At 40.1% G+C, this 21,733-nt stretch overlaps 1 protein-coding gene across 1 annotated transcript in view; it reads left to right on the plus strand.

The window, feature by feature from the left end:
• The window catches only part of PAPPA2 (pappalysin 2), a 294,762-nt gene that overhangs the window by 244,570 nt on the left and 28,459 nt on the right, over positions 1 to 21,733 (plus strand). Inside the window, exon 20 of the mRNA XM_065936954.1 lies at positions 10,022 to 10,093. Within this exon, the coding sequence (XP_065793026.1) occupies positions 10,022 to 10,093 (72 nt within the window). The remainder of the gene's footprint in view (positions 1 to 10,021; positions 10,094 to 21,733) is intronic.

A 21,733-nucleotide genomic window follows, 5' to 3' on the forward strand; every position in this document is an offset into this window, starting at 1 on the left:
TTTTCTTCTTAAGCCAAACATCAAATGTTATCATTTGTATCACTGCATTTATCATGAGTACGGTCTAGTCAGTAAATTCCTGGTTTTGCAAAATAGGTTATCTAAGCATAATTTTGAGGATGATAACATCTAAGGAACACTGTAGATCTTGGGATAAAAAAGTTGTGTTTAAAAAAAAGTTGAATTTTTATTCACAATCTCTGTTCTTCACGAGCTACATAATTTTAGGCTTCTTTACTGTTCTGTGCCTCCATTTCCTTGTGTGTAAAATAGGTATAATACTTAACTCATAAAACTAGTATGAGTAACAGATGAGAAGCATATGCCTAGAATTTAATTTTGTGATTGATGCATAATAATCTTTCTTGCTTGGTTGTCATTCCTACTGGAGACAAGCTGCTTCCCCTCACTTCTGCCTGCCTCTTCTCATCTGTAATGACACACCATGCTTTTTATAATTTGGAGATGCAACTAAATAATGTAGTGGTGGGTCACATTGGGCAATACGGTTAGCAGCAATATTACTTTAGTGGCACCCTTGAGACTTGTGTCATATTTCTGAGTCAAAATAAAGTGAAGTAGTTAAATTAGCTGCTTCCAACACTGTAGTGGAACAATTGAAGTAACTGACAAAATTACCTTCATCCTTACCTTGAAAGAGTAATTTGTTCCTAAAAATACCCAAAGGTCAGAAGTTCAAGGGTTGAAAGCATAATTGATATTTCCTGAATCCCCAAATCAATATTTTTTATATTGAAAACCAAGGGTTAATCCAATGTTAATATTCATTATCATACAGTCACTAACCACCACACTCTTTAACAGATATAATGAAATTAAGAAGGATTGCTTACAAATGAAGCTTGCATGGGATGCTTCACCTTTAGGGAACTGAAACTTTATTAAAACAGAAAAACAAGAAAAAGTCAATGGAAGCACAGGAGACAATGATGAGGTTATTGCGCTTGTGTTCCCAGATCCTCAGAGATAAAATTATGCACTATCTGCAGATGAACCCGTAATGTCTGCCATTTTGCAGTATTCAATGGCCCTTGAGGGGTGGGAGATCTAAGCCTGTCCTCACAAAGAAGTGCCTGTTACACCAAAGTAGTTGTATTAAATGTATCAAATGAAAATCTTCCTCAAGTAGGGCTTCCCTGGTGGCTCAGAGGGTAAAGCAGCTGCCTGCAAATTCGGGAGACCCGGGTTCGATCCCTGGGTAGGGAAGATCCTCTGGAGAAGGAAATGGCAACCCACTCTGGTACTCTTGCCTGGAAAATCCCATGGACAGAGAAGCCTGGTACAGTCCATGGGGTCCCAAAGAGTCGGACACGACTGAGCGACTTCACTTTCACTCCCTCAAGTAAAAGCTTCATGGCTTACATCGATTTATCTTGAAGGATTTTCCATATTATACTCAATCTCAAGTTTGGTGTCCTTTAGAATCACTAGTTTGTAAACGGAGCAGACCTGTCTTCCCCTCTTCGGAGAGGCTCGCAAATGCCTTGGGGCATGTATTTTTTACCAGGCACCCCAAGTAATTCCATTGTAAAACTTTGCAAAACCCTGCTATTATAAAATTAAATTCTGGCAACATAAAAGTTTTAAGTAAAAGCACACCTATTTGGAGCCTGCCTCATTTGTTTAGTAAATGATGATCTCCTATTACATGGAAACCTTTGCTATCTCCCATACTTCAAATACCTGGTATCTGGCAAGACAATAGAGCAGTGGATTAAATTGCATCATTTTCTCTAGTCTGCTTCCAATGATTTCATTCTTTGTAATAAAAATGATGTCTTACATTTGGATAACACTTTATTGCCTGCAAAGTTGTATATATAAAATATATATTTTAGATATCTATAATTTCATTTGAATCTTCTCATAAACCAATAAACTAGGGGAAAGAGATTTTATTATCCTTATTTCACAGACAAATTAGATATTGTTGGATGATCTGTTCAAGGTTGCATGGCTTTCAAGAATTGGAGAGAGCAGTGCAACCAAGTTTTCTGACTTCAAGTTCAGTGATTTCCTCTGAATCACTGTGTTTTCTGTAGTCTGCTATACATTTGGGTTACTTTGCCCATCAAATAGAAAGGAAGTCCCTTGTCACAACCGTGAGAGCCTCCTCATTCCCACACTTTCCTTCCCTCCCTATGAAGTCTAACAAAATAATTTAGAGATTTCCCTTTAGTACTGCTTTTCCTTATTGTGAGTTTGTTTTTAAAGAACAATCAAGTATACTTTTCAGGTTCCTATAAAATTTGTTTGCCTGTCTTTGGGGATTCTGTTGGATTTTACTCCTGAAAATGATAGCTGAGTCCTAGAATAATATACTTTTCATTAAAGGAAGAATTTCTGAGAACTTGGGTAGTAAGGAATTTTGATGAAAAACAACTCCACGTGTGAGCTGTCATAAAAGGAAGAGTGAGGCCCTCCTGGGTTCAAATACTATTTGACTTACCCCTTGGAGCCTCTTCCTACTCAGCGGCAAGAATGGGAGTGGTATTCTGTCTTGAAGGTGAAAGGTTGCTGCTGAGAGCCATGTGTTATGCTGGGATCCATAACCTCTGGAGGAGAGGATTTCAATCTGGGGCCAGAGACAAGGCTTGACTACTTGGAGCTTTTTGTGTAGCAAAGTTTTATTAAAGTATAATAGAGATAGGGAAAGCTTCTGATATAGACATCATAAGGGGACAGAAAGAGTGTCCACTTGCTGGTCTTTAGCAAGGTGTTTTGTGTCTATTGGCATGGCTAATCAGGTGAGAGAGATATCAAGGCTGAGGGAGTTTCACCAGGCCCCTCTCCTATCATATGCACTTTTGAGATAGGATAGCACGAGGTGTGTCCTCCCACCCACCCACCCCAGCCATAAGATTGACATGAATACTGGTTTATTGAGCCATTATCAGCCCAAGGTTTGAAAAAAGAAAAAACAGCTAGCCTTAAGCAGAACCATTTTGAAGAAAGGGCAGATTCCCAAGCAAATATATAGTTTCATTAACATAACTTAAGAAAAATATTTCCATAAGGAAAACGCATTGGTTAGCTCTAGGCAGAATCAGGTATCATCAACACAGAATTAAAAGAAGACTTAATTTTGTGTAGAGAAGGAAAAACAAAAACAAAATCCTCTGCCACTTGCAGTTCATTTCCTTCTGCCACTTGGGGACCTCTGACCTTCCTGCCTGTTACCCTCTCAAACGGTTGCTGTAAAATTTCAAAATAACACTTTTGCAATGTTATTCAGTTTCTTGCACATAGTTCTGAATTATGTAAAAATGGAATTTGTGTTCACTTAGTACAAATCTCACCTTTGGAAATTTCCTACATCTATGAAAAGATATCACCAGCTATCTATAAGAAAGAGAAATATTGTTCTCCAAGTTTTATGCTTTGCTTGTTAGTGTGTGTGTATGTACAGATTGATGCATGTAGGCTTTTTTTTTCCTGTGCCTTTTACAAATGGAGCTGGGAAGACAATTAATGGCTATTCAATGCTTGCTATTGGAATACCTCTGACTAAAGAAGCAATATCTAATGTCTTGGTTATGAGTTTGAGAAGAGAGTAAGGATGAACATATACTATTATGTTATATCTAAATGTTTCAAGAGCATTCTGGCTTAGGAAAGTAAGGATTTGAAAGTAAGGACTTGAAGTAAGGATTTGAAATTCCCAAATGGGCTGTCTGAGCCTTTGCTGTTGTAATAACATCTTCCTCCTTCACCTAAGACGTCCACGAACATAGACTTTTCTATAATGATGGCGTCAGCAGAGACCTTGCAGAGAGAGAGGACATAGACCAAAAAGGCTTCTGGGCTGTCAGATAAATTCCTGCCAGTCAACGTGACTGAGCAGTGGAATCTGGCAGCTGGCACAGAGAGGAGCCACCAGCTGTGCAGTCAGCGTCGCTGCTCATACCTAGGGGGCCTGAGCTGAGGGTATGGGAAGAGCTCCATGTGGACTTCCCCTGAGAGCACTTTGTGCTTTTCTCATCCCTGCTTTTCATCTTCTTCATTTCCCCTTCTTCTTCCTCTTTTCTGTCACTCTAATACCAAACTGTAAGAGTCTTAGGGATAAGAATGATGTCTCACCTTCATCGCCATGTATGCGTGCCAAGTTGCTTCAGTCGCCGTCTGATCCTTTGTGACCTTGTAGACCAGTAGCCCATCAGGTTCCCCTGTCCATGGGATTCTCCAGGCAAGAATACTGGAGTGGGTTACCACGTCCTCCTCCAGGGGATCTTCCTGACCCAGGGATGGACCCAGCGTCTCTTACCTCTCCTGCATTGGCGGGCGGGTTCTCTCCCACTCATGCCACCTGAGAAGCCCCATCTTCATCTCTAGACCTCCTCCTCAATGCAAGATTCATTTCACTTGTTGCTCAGAAGGCAGTTGCTGTGCAAAACCAAAGAGCTGGAAAAAGAGAATGGCTCCCACCCATTTTGAGCGACAAAAAAATAATAAGATTAATTTTTTTTATTATTGTCCTTAACCACTGTGTCTAGAGAATGTTTTATTATATCTTGTGACTTTCCTTTCTAAAATAGGAAAATTGGCATTTTGACTTACCTTATAAAGAAGTGGTCTTCTGAGAACCAGATTTCATGGAGAGATTTTTTTTTTTTTAAAAACACATAGTATGGCAATTATTTGCATGTAAATGAATTTTTTTTTAATGTTTCTTTCTGAAATACAAAAGAATCCATCACAACATCTCATTTCCACTATTGGTTTGTATCATAAATTCAGTTCTCTCAGATTGGATGATACTTATTTCCAGTATATCATAATTAGGAATTATTTAATATATCATAATTAGGAAGTCCAAGTTAATGAGATTTTCCTGGAGGGCTACACTCATTAGGTTTGCAAAAATTCTCAACACTGCATGGGATTCCTCTCTCAACTCCTCAGCTCATCGACAGAATTGCTCAGTCAAAACAAATCTTAAAATTTCTGACTTTGTTTTCCCAAGTTGGTCCCAGAAGGATTAATAACAAATAAAACCAAACAGTTTTAAGAGAAAGAAAAAAGCAGGAAGGAAAAAAGACAGTACCCTTCAGTGGCATAGCTCCCTACTATTTGGTATCACCCTCCTGGTGTCCCCTTGTCTCCTATTCCTTGCCCTCCCCCCACCTCGAGTGTCCTCTTGAGAGGTGCAATTATGTGCAACTGCCCTAGTGACACTTGCCGTACACCATGAGAGAACAAATCCTTCAATGTGAGTCATGCAAAGATCTTTTTTCATCTGTTTTAAGCATGGAATTGTTCCCTCTCTGCTTGAGTAAGTCTCAAGCATCAATTTCCTCTTCTCTGGAGAACAGACAAGGGGGTCTTGGAAGATGAGGGAAGAGGAACCGAAAGCCTGTTGCAGGGTAATGTGCTATGGTCCAAATAAATATTCAGAATAACACTGTATTTTATTTAGGGCTGCATACATATATAGGATTGATGATAAGGAAATCATAACAAACCTGGGTAGGAGCAGAACTTTGTGGTCTGATGTGATTAGTTGCCCATTCTGTTAAGTAACTATTCCTGATAAAAAAAACAATTGAGCAATTTTTTGTTAGACCTTAATGTTGGCTAACCATCAGTCTTGTGACTTTCAGCAACTCATTTAAACAGGCAACAGCCTTCATACAGCCCTATGACCATCTGAATAACCCTTAGCTAGTTTCCCTTCCCCTCCTCCCTCCCTCCCTTTCCTCTCTTTCTCTGTCTCCTTCTCTCTCTCCCTCCCTCTCCCTCTCTCTACCCCCTTTTCTTCTCTCCCATCTGCTCTCCCTTTGTTCTTCCTTCCTCTCTTCTCTTCTTTTCCCTTGATTTTTAAAAAAATTAAAGTAGCTCAATCAAAAGAAAATCTTTAAACTGGTTTTCTCATGAATCTTTTCCTTTTGAAAAATTCAAAAAAATCCTTGCACTTAGTTGTTCACAATTGACTCATCTGAGAAGTAGCTTGCTAATAGTATAACAACTACATAATCATATACTAATGTGTAGACATAATAATTTAAAATGTCAGAATAGTTGTTACCAGTAGAGAGAAAGGAAGGAAAACGATGTTGGAGGGACACATATAGGGGACTTTATCTGAACCTCTAATGACTTAAACTCTGGAAGCACATAAAGTGAAATGTTATAATTTGATAAAGCTGGGCAGAGGGTATAAGGTTATTTTTTCAATTATTCTCCATAACTTTTCAAATATAATATGTAGGATTATAATTTGTCAAAAAATATTCCAGGAAGTAAAAAAATCATTTTGAACTGTTAAAAGATAAACTGAGACATATTATTAAAGGTTTTAAGAGTTTATAGAAACAAATCTCAATTTGAATTAGACAATGCCAAACTGAAACTGGTTAGGAGGAGTCCACCAGGAGGTGTTGGGGAGAGATTTGATTAAGAGAACAGGCAAATGTGAAGTAAGGAAATCATTGATTGGTTCTTGCTTAAAGCCTAATTGGTTGTCCTTTGGTTTCAGTTTCATAACCTTGAGGCATTGATGGGCTTAGATTCTGGTTTGCTTCCACAGGCCACCATGGTATTTAGAGCCATCTTGGCATAATGGCCTTCTTGTTGAGTTAATTTAACACACCTCACCAGGAGCTGGCCCTTCTCTGACAGCTTCTCCCTAATTTCTCTCCTGTTTCACATCCCTCTTTCAGCTCACCACCACAAATGTGCACATAAAAATGTAGGACCTGGAAAACATTCGACATTTTCCACCAATTTCAATTAGTAAGTCGTTACACAATTAATTCTGTATGCAGATCTTTTCTTATGAGATGAGTGATTTTCATAGGCCAGAAGATAAAGAAACCTCCTAAAAATACATCATCCTACTTAGTAAACATTGTCTCTCTCTAAGTCACTGAGATAAGGTTATGAGTTGGAGACAGTCTCTAGTCACAAGTGTTTGCAGTCTAGGAAGCATGGGCCACAAGTACCAGAAACAGATGCAGTTTTTACAGAGATTAAGGAGGTTGCCACTCTGAATTAACCTTAAGACTGAATCAGAGAATATTTTAAAAATCATTGAAGTGGTTATTGTCAATTCCATTATCATGAGTTTATTCTACAGATGTGGTTGCACATGTATGAAATGATTTATACATAAGCCTTGTTTGTTAGAGCAAAATACTGAAAATAACTTAAATATCCATTAATATGAGTGTGATTAAACAAGGGTACATCCATGAAATGGAATAATATGCAATCAATAGAATGCAGGATCCCGTATACCATAAAATGAACAGAACACCAAGAAACATTATGAAGTGAAATCAAGTAAGACAATCAGACAAACAATAATAAAATAAAGCACTAAATAAAATTGCAGTATTTTACAATCTGTGTGAGGAAATAATTTAATATACATATGTATATTCATAGACTATCTCTGTAATGATACAAAAAAGAACTAAAAATAGGATGGAAGAAATTGGGTAGCTGAGGAACAGATGTAGGAGGGAGATGTGTATCCTTTAATGCCTTGTATATTTTATACAATGAACATATATCACATAATAATAAAATTAAGTTACGTAAAAATACAAAGGTGTAGGGGAGTTCCGTGGTTAGGATTCCAGGCCGTAGCCTGGGTTCAATCCCTGATCAGGGGACTGAGATCCTACAAGCCACATGGCACAGTAAAAAAAAAATAATAATAATACAAAGAGGTAAAAAATAAATAAAAATAATAAGAGAAAAGAGCACTGGAGAAAAAGAATTAAAAGTAGAGATGGACTCTTTTCCTCCCTTTTTTTTTCCTTTGCAAAATATGTTTAGAATTTTTCAGTTTAGAAGGTGAGTGCTCCAGCCTTTATGAAGGTGATGGATGGTGTAGAAGGTATGAAGGGCGTAAGAGAAGCTGATCCAGTCAGAGGGTTCTGGCAAGTTCTAGCTATAGGAATCATGCAAGGATGCTAAGGCTGAGTTTCCCTTTGTGTAGAGAAACTGATGGACTTCCAGCTAACTCCTCACCCATAGACTCTGAGCTCTCTGAGGCAGCGAGAGGACTGATGGATCTTCAGCTCTCTCGTGTTCCCTGGGGAATCTGGCCCCAAGCTACTGATACATTTGATATGAATGACTGACTGACTAGGGTGGGACCTGGGAGTCCTTAGTGAATTCAATGAACAAGAAGGAATAGAGTTGCTATGTATTTGCTGTTCAAATTATTGTGTTTGCCATTACCATTATCTGATGATAAAACATTGGGAACAAATTCAGAAAGTTAAAAAAAAACAACTTGAATTTGCTGCTTTCAGGCAACTATTTTCATAGAATCTACATTGTTTTAGGTATTATAAGTAATCCAGAGATGATTTAAAGTATACATAAGATGTTATATGCAAATAGTATGTCATTTTATATACGGGACTTGAGCATCCTTGGATTTTGGTATCTGTGGGGGTCCTGGAACCAATCCCCTGTGGATATCAAGTTATGACTGTATACATTTAATAATCCTTCTTTTTTTTTTAGCACAATGATAAATTAAGCAAAGTCATCTTCTACATTATTACAGTATAGAGTTTTGAATATCAAAGTTTTTTTAAGATTTATAGTATTTATTTCCTCTCTTGGGAAACTGTGAAGGAGGACTTTTAGTTTATAGTAACATAACTCCAGAAAAACATTGCAGATTCCCATTTTCATAACTGACTATGAGGTATATATTCATATACCTGTAGGTTAATATATGAAAATGTCTTCAATCTGATTGCTGTGCAGTCTTAGCATTCTAGAATGTATAATTTTCAATTACTAAAGGTACTATTTAATGTAAAACTCATGTCTCACAGTGCGTTTTTTTTTTCTTATGGTTTCCCTGAATTTCTGTTGTACTGAATTTAAGATGTGCATATGAAGGTCCGCAAATGGGTGGATCAGTAGCCAGTTATAGAGAGAATCTCTTTCTCTTTGAAACCTCTCATGGGACTTTCTCTTTTCCTGAAGCATATCTTTTGAAAGCGTAAAATGCAAAAATTAGAAGAAAAGAAACCTCCATGCACATGAGTTGCTTTTATTCACAAAGAGCAGATTACTGTTTGTTTAAAGTCACCTTAGCAAACGGCCATTGGGAACTAGAGGGAGTCAGCAGTGTTCTAACAGGAACACAGGAACACGTTTCTACGCTCTCACCAGTTAAAGCTGGTGCCATTTTGAGTCCCAGTGTCGGGTTGTTCAATCACTCAGTCATGTCTGACTCTGTGACCCCATGGACTGCAGCACGCCAGGATTCCCTGTCCTTTACTATCTCCTGAAGTTTGCCCAGGCTGGTGGTTTCACACTAAACGTCTTTGTCCAGTGCATAGACCCTCTTTCATTTCTCACAGGAAGGGGATAAATGGTGCTGAAGAGTTGCAGAGAGTGCTGTTTGGCCTCCACTCCTCTCTTGGGCACTCACATCTAGTGATCTAGGATTCCCGAGACCCACTTTTAGTTCAAGGCTCTTCTTATGCATAAGCTCTATTTCTCAGCCTTTAAAACTCCATGGTGCTTCCTGATCAACACAGCCATCTCACAGTTTCTTGCAACATTTTTTAAAATTTCAAAACAAGTGGGACCAATATTGTGCCTAGAGCCAACATAAAGTCATTTTAGTATTGAAGATGCTTTTTTAAAAATTTTATTTATTTTTTAATTGAAAGATAATTGCTTTACAGAATTTTGTTGCTTTCTGTCAAACCTCAACACGAGGATGCTTTTTTTAACCACACTGACACCACTTTGGAAATTTTAATAGCTCTGGGAGGGTGAAGACAATGAAGAGGATGAAAACTTCCTTTCGCTAAGAGTTTCTACCTTGGCTCCATCCAGGTGGATTAGCAGTTTCAAGGGAAGGACCGGACAGCTGCCTTTGACCTCTTCATGCAGCCCTATTGGGGCTCATTCCTCAGGGAGGGGGTTGGGGTGATGGAGTAAGCTCGGAATGTGCCCCTCCTCTCACTGACCTGGGGTCTCAGCTTTGGTTTTCTGGTCTTTCCCTCTTCCTTTCCAGAGCATCGTGTGCACTGGGAGGCGTCAGTGGCACCCGGACCCCCTCCTGATCCGCTGCATCCAGTCCTGCGAGGTAAGATGCCCCCCTTCCTCAAACCCAGACCAGCACTCTCTGCTCTGCTCAGCTCACAGGGATTTGAGTCCTTCTGGTTCACTATCTTGCCCTTTCTCTGCTTCAGTGCCCTCTGTTCAATCTCTTACATGTAGCTCCATAATCCCCAAATTACAGATATTTGGATTTCTGATTTTGCCTTTTTTTTTTAAAGCAAAATCTCCAGGATTCCATTTTAAATGACTAACTAAAAAATAAAGTTAAAAGCAAGTCAGAATGATTTATGGTTTGGGGATTCTCTAACGGCCTCACTGGAGCTTAGTTAGATCAGACTTTTGTAGCTCGATGGCCCACGGACAGGGGTTTGGCCAGGGCAGTGTCTTAAAAACAATTTTGTTTTGGTTGCTAAAGCTTAAAAATTGGGATTTCCACATAAAAGTCATATGTGTTCAGGTAACATTTTACATACACCAAATAAAAATAAATATAAAATCTTTGTGCAAAGATTTTTCTCTTGAAAAACAAGAATATGTGGCAACCATGGCAACAATTAACTGGATCTGAGTGGCAGCTAGAATGCCAGAAGGGCCGCTGCCCTCCAGTTCAGCACCATCCTTAGCATCCCTGTAGCTTCTTACCTTCTGGGCTTCTCTCATTGACATCAACTGCCGGGGTCACGCAGGCATCTCAGTTTGAAACCTCTAAGGAGGACCTGTAGTCCACTGGTGATTAACCCAAACTTGATCTTTACCAACTCAAGAAATCCTGTTTACTTCTTCACACGGGGCATCGCCCTCCCAGTGGGGAAGTTAGGGGTCTGTGAATTCCTTCACTGGGTTAAGGGAAGTTATTACAAGGAAGAGTCAAGAATGAGGCAGAGCCTTGCTTACAGAGCATGGCAAAGGAATCCTGACATGGATACACACACACACACACACACACACACACACACCCTCTTACCCAGGGAATAGCCAGTGACATGGACACACACACACACACACACACACACACACACACACACACACACACACACACACACACACACACACACACACACACACATCCTCTCACCCAGGGAATAGCCAGTAACAAATACAAGTCCTCTAGCCTCAGTCACAGCAGCCTTTGTTATCCAGACCTCTCACTGGAAGTAATTCAGCCCTTAGCAGCAATGCTAATTCTGGCTGCACCTCAAACGCCAGAGGGAGCTCTTCAACTGCCCTTGACGTTAGCACCCTCCCGTCATACACACCCAACTCTCCATTCTTCTGTATCTCTGTTTCTCTTGATCTAATTCTGGGAAACTGGGATCTCTGTGAGGCCAAAGAGGGGGAAAGGGTGGGGTTTGAGACAAAGAGAAAACTGGGTGGGGAAATGATACCAGTAAACTAGCGTCTGGAGAGTGCATCAGGAAAAACGCTAGCTTGGAGCGTGCTTCGTTACGGTGTCGGCCAACAAAACAGCTCATCTTCTGCCATCATTAGAAAAACAGATGGCAGTGGGGTGGGGAGGAGGGGGAGTGACTCATCCCCGGGAAAGGGGGGAAGAAGGGGGAAGAAGAGGCCGGGGAAGGAGGGAGATAAACAGACAGAAGACTCTGGGACGAGATCAAAGGTATCCTGAGAATTCCCTTCTGCTGCTTCCACGCATGATCGCAAGAGGGAGGGTAGACAGCAGGCCCTGGAGCTGGCGTCCGTGTTTCCCAGAAGGTTACAACACAGAGCTTTCCCCATTTGTCCTCCCTCCACGCTGAGCCCAGCACAAGCTCTGGTATCCAGAGCGTCCCAGGCCGCTCTCAGCCCCTTTGCCCATGTGACGAGGAACAAAACTGTGTTCCCCTTATGACCCCCCACCGCCCAACTGCTATCATGCACAGCTGAGGACTGACCACCACACATCTGTTGGTACCCCCACTCCAGGGGTTCTCAAAGTGTGACCCATGGACCAGCACAACTGGCATCATCTAGGAACATGTTAAAAGTACATATCCTTAGGCCGCATCCCAGACTTATTGAATCAGAAGCTCTGGGGGTGGGACCCATCAATCTGTGGTTTTTATTCTTTATTTTTTAATTACTTTTTAATTTATTTTTTAATTGGAGGAAAATTGCTTTTCAGTGTCGTCTTGGTTTTTGCTGTACAATAATTAAATAAATTATAATTGTGTATATATAACTGACTGAAGTTGCTCAGTCGTGTCCGACTCTTTGTGACCCCATGGACTGTAACCTACAAGGCTCCTCCGTCCATGGGATCTTCCAGGCAAGAGTTCTGGAGCGGATTGCCATTTCCTTCTCCAGGGAATCTTCCCAATCCAAGGACTGAACCCAGGTGTCCCACATTGCAAGCAGATTCTTTATGATCTGAGCCACCAAGGAAGCCCAAGAATACTGGAGTCGGTAGCCTATCCCTTCTTCAGGGGGCCTTCCTGATCCATTGTAGAGGGGAGGGTTTTCCTCATTTTGTGGGGTGATAATTGAAGTGAGTTGTCACTGCATCCATGAACACATAATACTATCAGGTCATATAAGTGTTACCTTCTATCTTTTTTCCCTTCCTGCTTCCCTCCCTCCCTCCCTTCCTTCCTTCCTTCCTTCCTTTTCTTCTTTCCTTCCCAAAAGTCATATATATGAATTCTAACAAAATATACAGTCCTAGATTCCACTTAAATTAAGAACATCTTGTTCTTTAGGGAATGCAAAGGAAATAAAGGCCACACCTCCAGCCTCCTTTTGGATAGAAATGACTAACTTACTTCCTGTAGGATAATTAACATTGAGTGTCCACTGACCTACATTTTGGCTCTTCTTTTTCTTTGAGCATGTATCTCTTGCAAGTTCATTGTGCTTCCAAGTAGCACCCATTTTGGCTTACAATTTCTGATAGTTTTTCTTCAACCTTTTGCAAGTTCTTGTAGAGTTGTGCTCTTCCTTTTTTAGCAAAAAGGGAACCGTGCAGGAGGACAGAAACAGAATGATGTCAGAAGAATTAGGTTCAAATTCTGAGTCTACCTTTGTTAACTGCATACAGTATGTGTCTGGCTTTGTCTCAAAACTTCTGTGAGAATCAAGTGGAATAACTGATTTTAAGTTGCTGCATAAGTAGCATGTAATGTAACATATTTGTTGCAGTATTGGCTAAGGAACAATATACATCAATGTGTAAGGATGGGATCTTATTGAAACAATATATAAATATTAAGACTCAAGAAACAGTTCATACACCCAGTCTATAGTCTTATGAATACTATTATATACTGAAGATGGCCATGGTTAAATGATGTTCTAGAGGCTTCTGATAAACTGTAGAAAACTTTAAAAGAGTTTTGGGGATATTTCAGGTAAGTTTCTCTGGGCATGCTACTGTTTCTCCTATAAATTCTTATACATATCCTTGTAAATGCCTGTCATCTCACTTATCACATTATTTCAAGATTATATGACAGGTCCGTCCTTCCAACAATCTATGAGCTCCTAGTGATAGGATATGTGTTATTCCCTTGAAAAGCACAGGCCTAATTCTTCAATGACTCCTGCTTCTTCCCCTTTACAGGCAAGCAGAGAGAGTAGACTTTGACTTTGAGAGTCTCAAATTGAGAATGATAGTGTCAGTTTTCTGAAGAGTAGCACAGTGGAGGGAAAGGTAGGGAAGGAGTAGAAGAAGAAGGCGAGAATACAACCCTGTGATGCTTAGAATCAGAAAACCTTGCAACGAGGGCAGCCTGGAGGAGCCAAAGGAGGCTGTCAGGGGTCTGGAGACGGGCTTCAACCTCAGCTTCATCGCTTGGTACGTGTTTCTTGGACAAGTCCATTAATTTTTCTGAATTGTTTCCTCAGTTTTACAATTAGATGGATAGAATTTATCTTTTAAACTTGTTGCTCAGATACCAGGTTCAGTAAACAATGGAGATGGACCCAGGGCTGGGTGTCATTTGGGCCTTCAAAGTGGCCCCAGAAGAATGTAGATCATGCTGATTTTTCAGAAATAACTGCAAATCTCTCTTGTTACTGGGGACTTTTCCCTTCTGTATACATTTTGATCTTGATTATACCCATGAGTTTTTCTCTTAAAGAACTCCAGTTCAGATTTGTGGCCTTCTTGGTTAGCCTTGATTTCTTATTCACTGGCTGCATTTACTTAAATGTAGGTGGGCAGTTGTATTGTTTTTACACATTTGGTAGCTGATATCAACAATGCTTCCATCACTAATTCATTCCATCTGCTCCGCCATTCCTTAGATTCTTTCTTCTGTGTTGTCTTGGCCTTCTCTCTTCCTTTCTTTTATTTGTATCCCAGATGATAGCCCTGTCAGCTGTGTCAACGTGCTTCAGGATCACTCATGGGCACTGTCTTTTCAGGCTGTACCTCTAGGATGTGGGGGCCTATATATATTACATGGGGTAGAAATAATGGCATGAATATCAAGGTTTTATTGCACCTTTTCTTCTTTCCCAAACTTTAAGCCAGGGGGTAGAGAGCACCTAGAGTCAGACTAAAATGCCCCTTTAAGGAGAAGTGCTTTATACTTGGGTGCAGATCTGAATGGGATGATCAGGGATGGGGTGGGAGAGGGTCACAGGTTAGCCTGCATGTGATAAATACCCAAGAAATAAGTGATTGTTATGGGCTTCTACCTGATGTGTGGTCCTTTTGGACTAAGGTTTATAAATACAAGCCTTCACTCGGCCGCATAGTAACCCCTGTTCAGCCATTCTTTTCTTGAACTTTCATCCTTTCTATCTGTATGGTTTATCTCTATTACTGTGCTTTAGTAATGCCTTTTTCATCACTAGATAGTCACACTTTTTTTTTTTTAATACATGCTCAAAACTTGATCTTTGAAGTGTGAACTCATGGAATTGCTACTGATCTTTCTAGGAAAAAAAGAAAGAAAGAAAGAAAATCACCTGAGTATGTCTTTATAAATTCCTTATTAAAAAGAGAAAAGTGAGTCTTTTCAAGGATACCTGTATTCAGAAAACCAAATGTTCCAACCCAAACTTTATCACTCTAGGCACTGTGTGATTGCAAAGTTGTTTAGCTTCTCTTTATTTCCTTTTCATTGATATTTTGTCATTTAAATAACAGCCAACAATTAAACTTCTCTTTGCCATTTTTTAGCTGTTTACAAATCAGACATGGTAATCAACCCCTCCCTTGCTTCTCAGAAGACAAATCACATGAGCTTACTTTTCTTTTACATTCTTGCCAAGTTCTTCAGTATCTGAGTGGAAAGGAGTTAATTAGGGTAGAAATAATAATGACCTAGCAGCCAATAATGAGGACAGCTACTCCACTTCTGGTAGGAATTGTGTGGGTTCACACAAATCTAAATCTAAATATGTGTTAGACGTGCTAAAATCCAGAGAAAAAATGAAAATTAGCTTACATTGGCACTGTCTTCCAGGCTCACTGGCTGCCAAACTCCAGTCCCCATGAGATTTATTTGTGAATGTCTCTGCCAGTTTTGTGCAATCTCTGCACCGGGCTGGAGATCTGGGCATGGCTTTAGGTTTGTCCAGAGTCCCCTTTGGGTCCAGGGCTTGACTTTAGACCCTCCAGCTGAAATCTCTGAAAATTGGACTTCAAATGTTAATTAGGACTAGGTTTTCATATTGGAAACTAAAACCATTGTGTTTTCCCCACTCTGCTTTCCAAAAACAAAAAAAAAAAAAAGAAAGAAAGAAAGAAACATTAAAAGCACAACCATGCAAGTTGTAAAACCTCCTCTAGATTAGCAACACTCATGAGAATTTATGTTCGTCTAAGTCTCCTTCAGAACCAGGCTGTGACAGCCTGATGGGCTTTCTACATTTTGCTCCTTTTGTCTTCTCCAGCTTCCTGGGTGGGCCACTTTCTTCCTCTGTTAATTCCTTTTGTGACATAGGCTTTCCCTTTTTCTCATCCAACCACACCCATTTTCTGATTTACTCTGTGCTTTCCCTTATTGTTCTGCTCTTTTGAGTCTTCATTTGTAATCCAGGTTTGCAGACAATTGAAATATTACTTGCCTGTAAAAATAACATTATGGAAATACTACAGTTTCTTTAATCTGTCCAGGTGCTTTCTAATCATTATGCTGAGATTATAAGAATTAGCAGTGAGCAAATAAAATCTGATTCTATGCATAAATAACTCTATCCCTTTCCTCTTCTGATAAGGCCTTTCTCCACTAAGATTTCTAATGGTTTTCGACTGAAAAAACACGTACAACCTAAAAGTTCAGAGTTATGTTTTATTCCGTGGAAATTTTTAGAACTTCAAACCTGGGAGGCAGATCTCAAATAACCCTGATAGAGCTGCTCCGAGGAGGCAAAGGGAGGAACCAGGTTATATAGAAGCTCTGCAACAAAGGACAGGTAGCTTGAATGTCAAAAGTTTTTATTTTATTTATTTTTTTTTTGTACGTTAAAGAGAACCAGATATCCCAAGCCAAGGAACTTAGAGCTTTTCTATGTATGGGGAGATGCAAGAGTCTGGGCTCACTGAAGCCATTCCTTTGATATGCACCTCAGGGATCTGGGACCAGTGTCCTGTGTTTTCCCTTAGTCATGTCTGACTCTCTGTGACCCCATGGACTACAGCACGCCAGGCTTCCCTGTCCATCAACAACTCCCGAAGCTTACTCAAACTCATGTCCATCGAGTCGGTGATGCCATCCAGTCATCTCATCCTCTGTCATCTCCTTCTCCTCCTGTCTTCAGTCTATCCCAGCATCAGGGTCTTTTCCAACGACTCAGTTCTTCACATCAGGTGGCCAAAGTATTGAAGTTTCAGCTTCAGCACCAATCCTTCCAATGAACATTCGGGACTGATTTCCTTCAGGATTGACTGGTTTGATCTCCTTGCAGTCCAAGGGACTCTCAGAGTCTTCTCCAACACCACAGTTCAAAAGCAGTAATTCTTCAGTGCTCAGCTTTATGTATTGTCCAACTCTCACATCCATACACGACTACTGGAAAAACCATAGCTTTGACTGGACCTTTGTTGGCAAAGTAATGTCTCTGATTTTTAATATGCTATCTAGGTTGATCATAACTTTCCTTCTAAGGATCAAGCGTCTTTTGATTTCATAGCTGCAGTCACCATCTGCAGTGATTTTAGAGCCCAAGAAAATAAAGTCTGACATTAATTCCATTGTTTCCCCATTTTTTGCCATGAAGTGATTGGAATGGATGTCATGATCTTAGTTTTTTGAATGTTGAGTATTAAGCAAGCTTTTTCACTCTGCTCTTTTACATTCATCAAGATGCTCTTTAGTTCTTCTTTACTTTCTGCCATAAGGGTAGTATCATCTGCGTATCTGAGGTTATTGATATTTTTCCTGGCAATCTTGATTCCAGCTTGTACTTCATCCAGTCCGGCATTTCACATGATGTACTCTGCATAGAAGTTAAATATTCAGGGTGACAATATACAGCCTTGACATACTCCTTTCCCAATTTGGAACCAGTTCGTTCTCCATGTCCAGTTCTAACTGTTGCTTCTTGACCTGCATACAGATTTCTCAGGAGGCAGGTAAGGTGGCCTGGTATTCCCATCTCTTGAAGAATTTTCCACAACTTGTTGTGATCTACACAGTCAAAGGCTTTGGTGTAGTCAAAGATGGCAGGTATTCTTCTCCTTTCTGAATTCTCTCAGGGTTCACTGCTCACAGTGGAGGGCTGCAATCACTGGTAACTGTGATTCTGATAACTGGTAACTGGTAATTGATGCTTTTGAACTGTGCTGTTGGAGAACACTCTTGAGAGTTCCTTGGACTGCAAGATCAAACCAGTCAATCCTGAAGGAAATCAGTCCTGAATATTCACTGGAAGGATTGATGCTGAAGCTGAAACTCCAATACTTTGGCCACCTGATGTGAAGAACTGACTCATTGGAAAAGACCCTGATGTAGGGAAAGATTGAAGGCAGAAGAAGGGGACAACAGAGGATGAGATGGTTGGATGGCATCACTGACTCAATGGATTTGAGTTTGAGCAATCTCTGGGAGTTGGTGATGGACAGGGAAGCCTGGTGTGCTGCAGTCCATGGGGTTACAAAGAATCAGACACGACTCAGCAACTGAACTGAACTGTGACATCCTTGTTTACTGATATAACAGGAAAGATTTCATTTCTCACTGTGCTCCTAAAATATATTTTAAAAGCAATCTAAGCATGACTCCAATATGTTCACTGAGACTGTTCTTAAAGTTCATAAAATGTTGATTCGTTTACCATTTACCTTCATGGTCATTTGCATACCCTTTGTTGAATAGTCATATTGCCAAGCTCTTTCAGAAGATTCATATAATTTGAGTCATTTCTAATTTATCCTATTAAAATAGATATTCCTTTAAGTGAAATTATTTCATTAAATACTTGCTTTTGGTAGCAACTGAATGATAAAAGGCTGTTTAAGTCTCATACCTAATTTTTTAAAATGTATGAAGTACATGTGTGTGTGTATGATAAGTCACTCCAGTTATGTCCAGCTCATTGTGACCTATGAACTGTAGCCTGCCAAGCTCTTCTGTCCATGGGTCTCTTCAGGCAAGAATTCTGAGTGGGTTGCCATGCCCTCCTCTAGGAGATCTTCCTGACCCAGGGATCAAATCCACGTCTCTTATGTCTCCTGCATTGGCAGACAGGTTCTTTACTGCTAGCACCGTCTAGGAAGCCCTTATATGAAGTACATATGTATACTATATACATGTATGTGTATGTGGTTGTGTATGTTTATGAGTTTGTTGTGATTAACCCTATAATGACATAGTGAACAATAAAAGGGTAGCAGTCCCAATATGATTGCAGTTATTGGCAAATTAGAGCAAATAGTGTGCATAGCAGAAAGGATACACATTTCAGAAAGTGAAAGTGAAAGTCATGTCCCACTCTTTGTGACCCCATGGACTATATAGTCCTTGGAATTCTCCAGGCCAGAATACTGGAGTAGATAGCCTTTCCCTTCTCCAGGGGATCTCCCCAACCCAGGGATCGAACCCAGGTCTCCTGCATTGCAGGCAGATTCTTTACCAGCTGAGTCACAAGGGAAGCCCAAGAATACTGGAATGGGTAGCCTAGCCCTTCTCCAGGGGATCTTCCTGACCACTAATGGGTTTAAATCTCAGCTCTGCCCTTATTAGCCATATTTTCATATAATATTTTTAAATTTCATTTTAATTCTATCAAAGTAATACATGTACCTAGTATGAGAAGCCAGTTAGCACCTCTGAGATTTTTGGGAAAACTAGCAGTGTCTGCCCCTCTCTGGCTAACCTCAGCCTCCCTTGGCAGAGAGAACTCTTTCATGTCTTTTTTGCTTCTCCTCTTTAATTCTTTAATTTCATCAGGAAATTATGTCTATAAACATCTATATCTATGTGTGCATGAATGCATGCTCAGTCACTTCAGTTATGTCCAATGTTTTATGACTCTATAGACTATAACTCAACAGACTTTTCTGTCCATGGGATTTTCCAGGCAAGAATACTGGAGTGGGTTGCCATTTGCTTCTCCAGGGGATATTCCCTGACCCAGGGACCAAATGCTCATCTCTTGTGTCTCGTGCATTGCAGGCGGATTCTTTACCACTAAGCCACCAATGGGAAGCCCGTGTATATCTGTGTGTGTATATATATATATATATATATATATATGCACACACATGTATCTGTTTAATAATGCTTGTACTGCCAATCTTGATTTTTCTTTTCATTTGTGGCATTACGTACTGACTGCTTAACATAGGAGGTGGGGTTTGAGCCCTCTGACACACTCTCTTGTTCTCTCTCTTTTGTTCACAGACACAGACACAAACCCTCACCTCTATAGCTGCCTGCAGAGGTACTTGACACTCCTAATTCTTGAGTTTTTCTGGTATTCTGTGCATCTCAGGCATTTAGGTTTTTGTTTTCTCAGATCTACTCTGTCAGTTACTACTCATTCATGAACTTTCCACTTCTTAAACTTTGTTGGATTCTCCATTGGCTGTCATGGTCATACCTGTCCTCTTTTCTCTTGCGATGTCACATCTTCTTTACTCCTTTATTCCCATATTAGGGGGCTTTCAGAAGGAGCAGATATAAAAACAAACTCAACTCATATGTTTTACCAGCACTAAGCCTGAAATGTAGTTGATATGCAGTGATCAGTATACTGTTACTCCTCACTATTCCCTTCAACAGGGTTTATGCTGATATAGAAGAAAACAGGGCACTTGATAGAGATGATGCTTCTTATTTTGGTATTTTTCCCTCTATAGTCTCTTCTAATTTATTTTAACCTAGAGCCAAGAAGAAATCTCTTCAAGGTGCTCAACTCTTGAAAGTGTAGGTTTAGATAAAGAAGCGCTCATTCACAGAACATACATTTACTGTCCATGTGTAGTCTATGACTCTTGGGATATTAAAGGAATCAAGATGAAACTCCTGTCTCCTGGTAATCCACTGTGACTTGAGAGAGGCACATTTTCAAAGTTCTTTGGGAATAGAGGAAAGATACTGTGTTTACTTACTGAACGGCAGAGGATGGGTGTGGGACATACAATTTGGGGACGATTTCAGAGCAAAGTGGCACTCTTGTAGAATTTAATGGTTTTATTAGTTGGTGTTCAAGTTGAAAGCTCTCTGGGAAGAGAGGGTGGTATATGCACAAGAAACAGGGATTTGAAACACAGGGAATGTTTGGAGAACCCTGTGAAGACTACAGATGAGGCTGATGGGGCTCAGGCTAGATGAAGAAGTGATTTGAATGTTGCCATACTTGGACGACCAACTTTATTCCAATGCTATTGGAGAGCATCTCGAGAAAGCTGCGAAATCAGATGAGGTACAAAAATTGTTGAAGATGAAGCCCTTGCAGAAGAGACAGGTGATAAGTAGAATGGTTAAGAGATAATACCTGCATAGAACCCAGACTCAGCCCCACTAAGTAAGGATGGAAAGAAGTCATGACTGAGGGCTTTTAAGATATGAAATCGATTGTAAAATCCCAGCCAATGGGGAAGAAGAAAATCTATATATGACTCCCTGGTGCTTGGATGGATAGTGGATGCCATTCACCTCTGTTAAGAAAAAGAAGCAGGCTTGTAGGAGAAGATAATGAGCTTGGCTTTCGATGGAGTGAGTTTAGTAGAGTTGGAAATAAAAAGTCTAGAATTCAGTCACACAGCCTCAGTTGGTGACATGTTGAGAAATGAGGGAAATATGGATGATAATTAAAGGTAGGTGAGGGGATAAGATCATGCCAGAAATGTAAATGGGGAGAGGTGGAGATAAAAGGCGTGGAAGGAGGGAAGTAATACAGGGAAGAACAGAGGAAGTAAAGCTAGTCAAAGAAATAGAGAATGATTAGAAAAGTAGAAAGAAATACAGGAGAGAATGGTTGTATTAATAGGAAAACCATAGAAGAGGAGAGAGATGGTAAATGGTGTGAAATGCTAAAGAGCGGACAGATGAATTGAATATTGACAATAGACAATTAAGCTTATGATTTCAGCACTCACTGTAATCCCAGACACAGTGGTAACAGTGGAACGGGAGAGAGGGAAGTAGGTTGAGAAATAGATAAGAACATGGATGCAGCAAACAAAAATATTATTTCCAAAAGTTGGCCAGTACAAGGAGTGAGATGAACAGTAACTTAAGTGGAAAACAGTGTTTATGGAAAGACTTTTGAT

This window comes from Muntiacus reevesi, chromosome 5 (genome assembly GCF_963930625.1).
Source record: "Muntiacus reevesi chromosome 5, mMunRee1.1, whole genome shotgun sequence".
In the NCBI taxonomy this organism is placed as follows: Eukaryota; Metazoa; Chordata; class Mammalia; order Artiodactyla; family Cervidae; genus Muntiacus; species Muntiacus reevesi.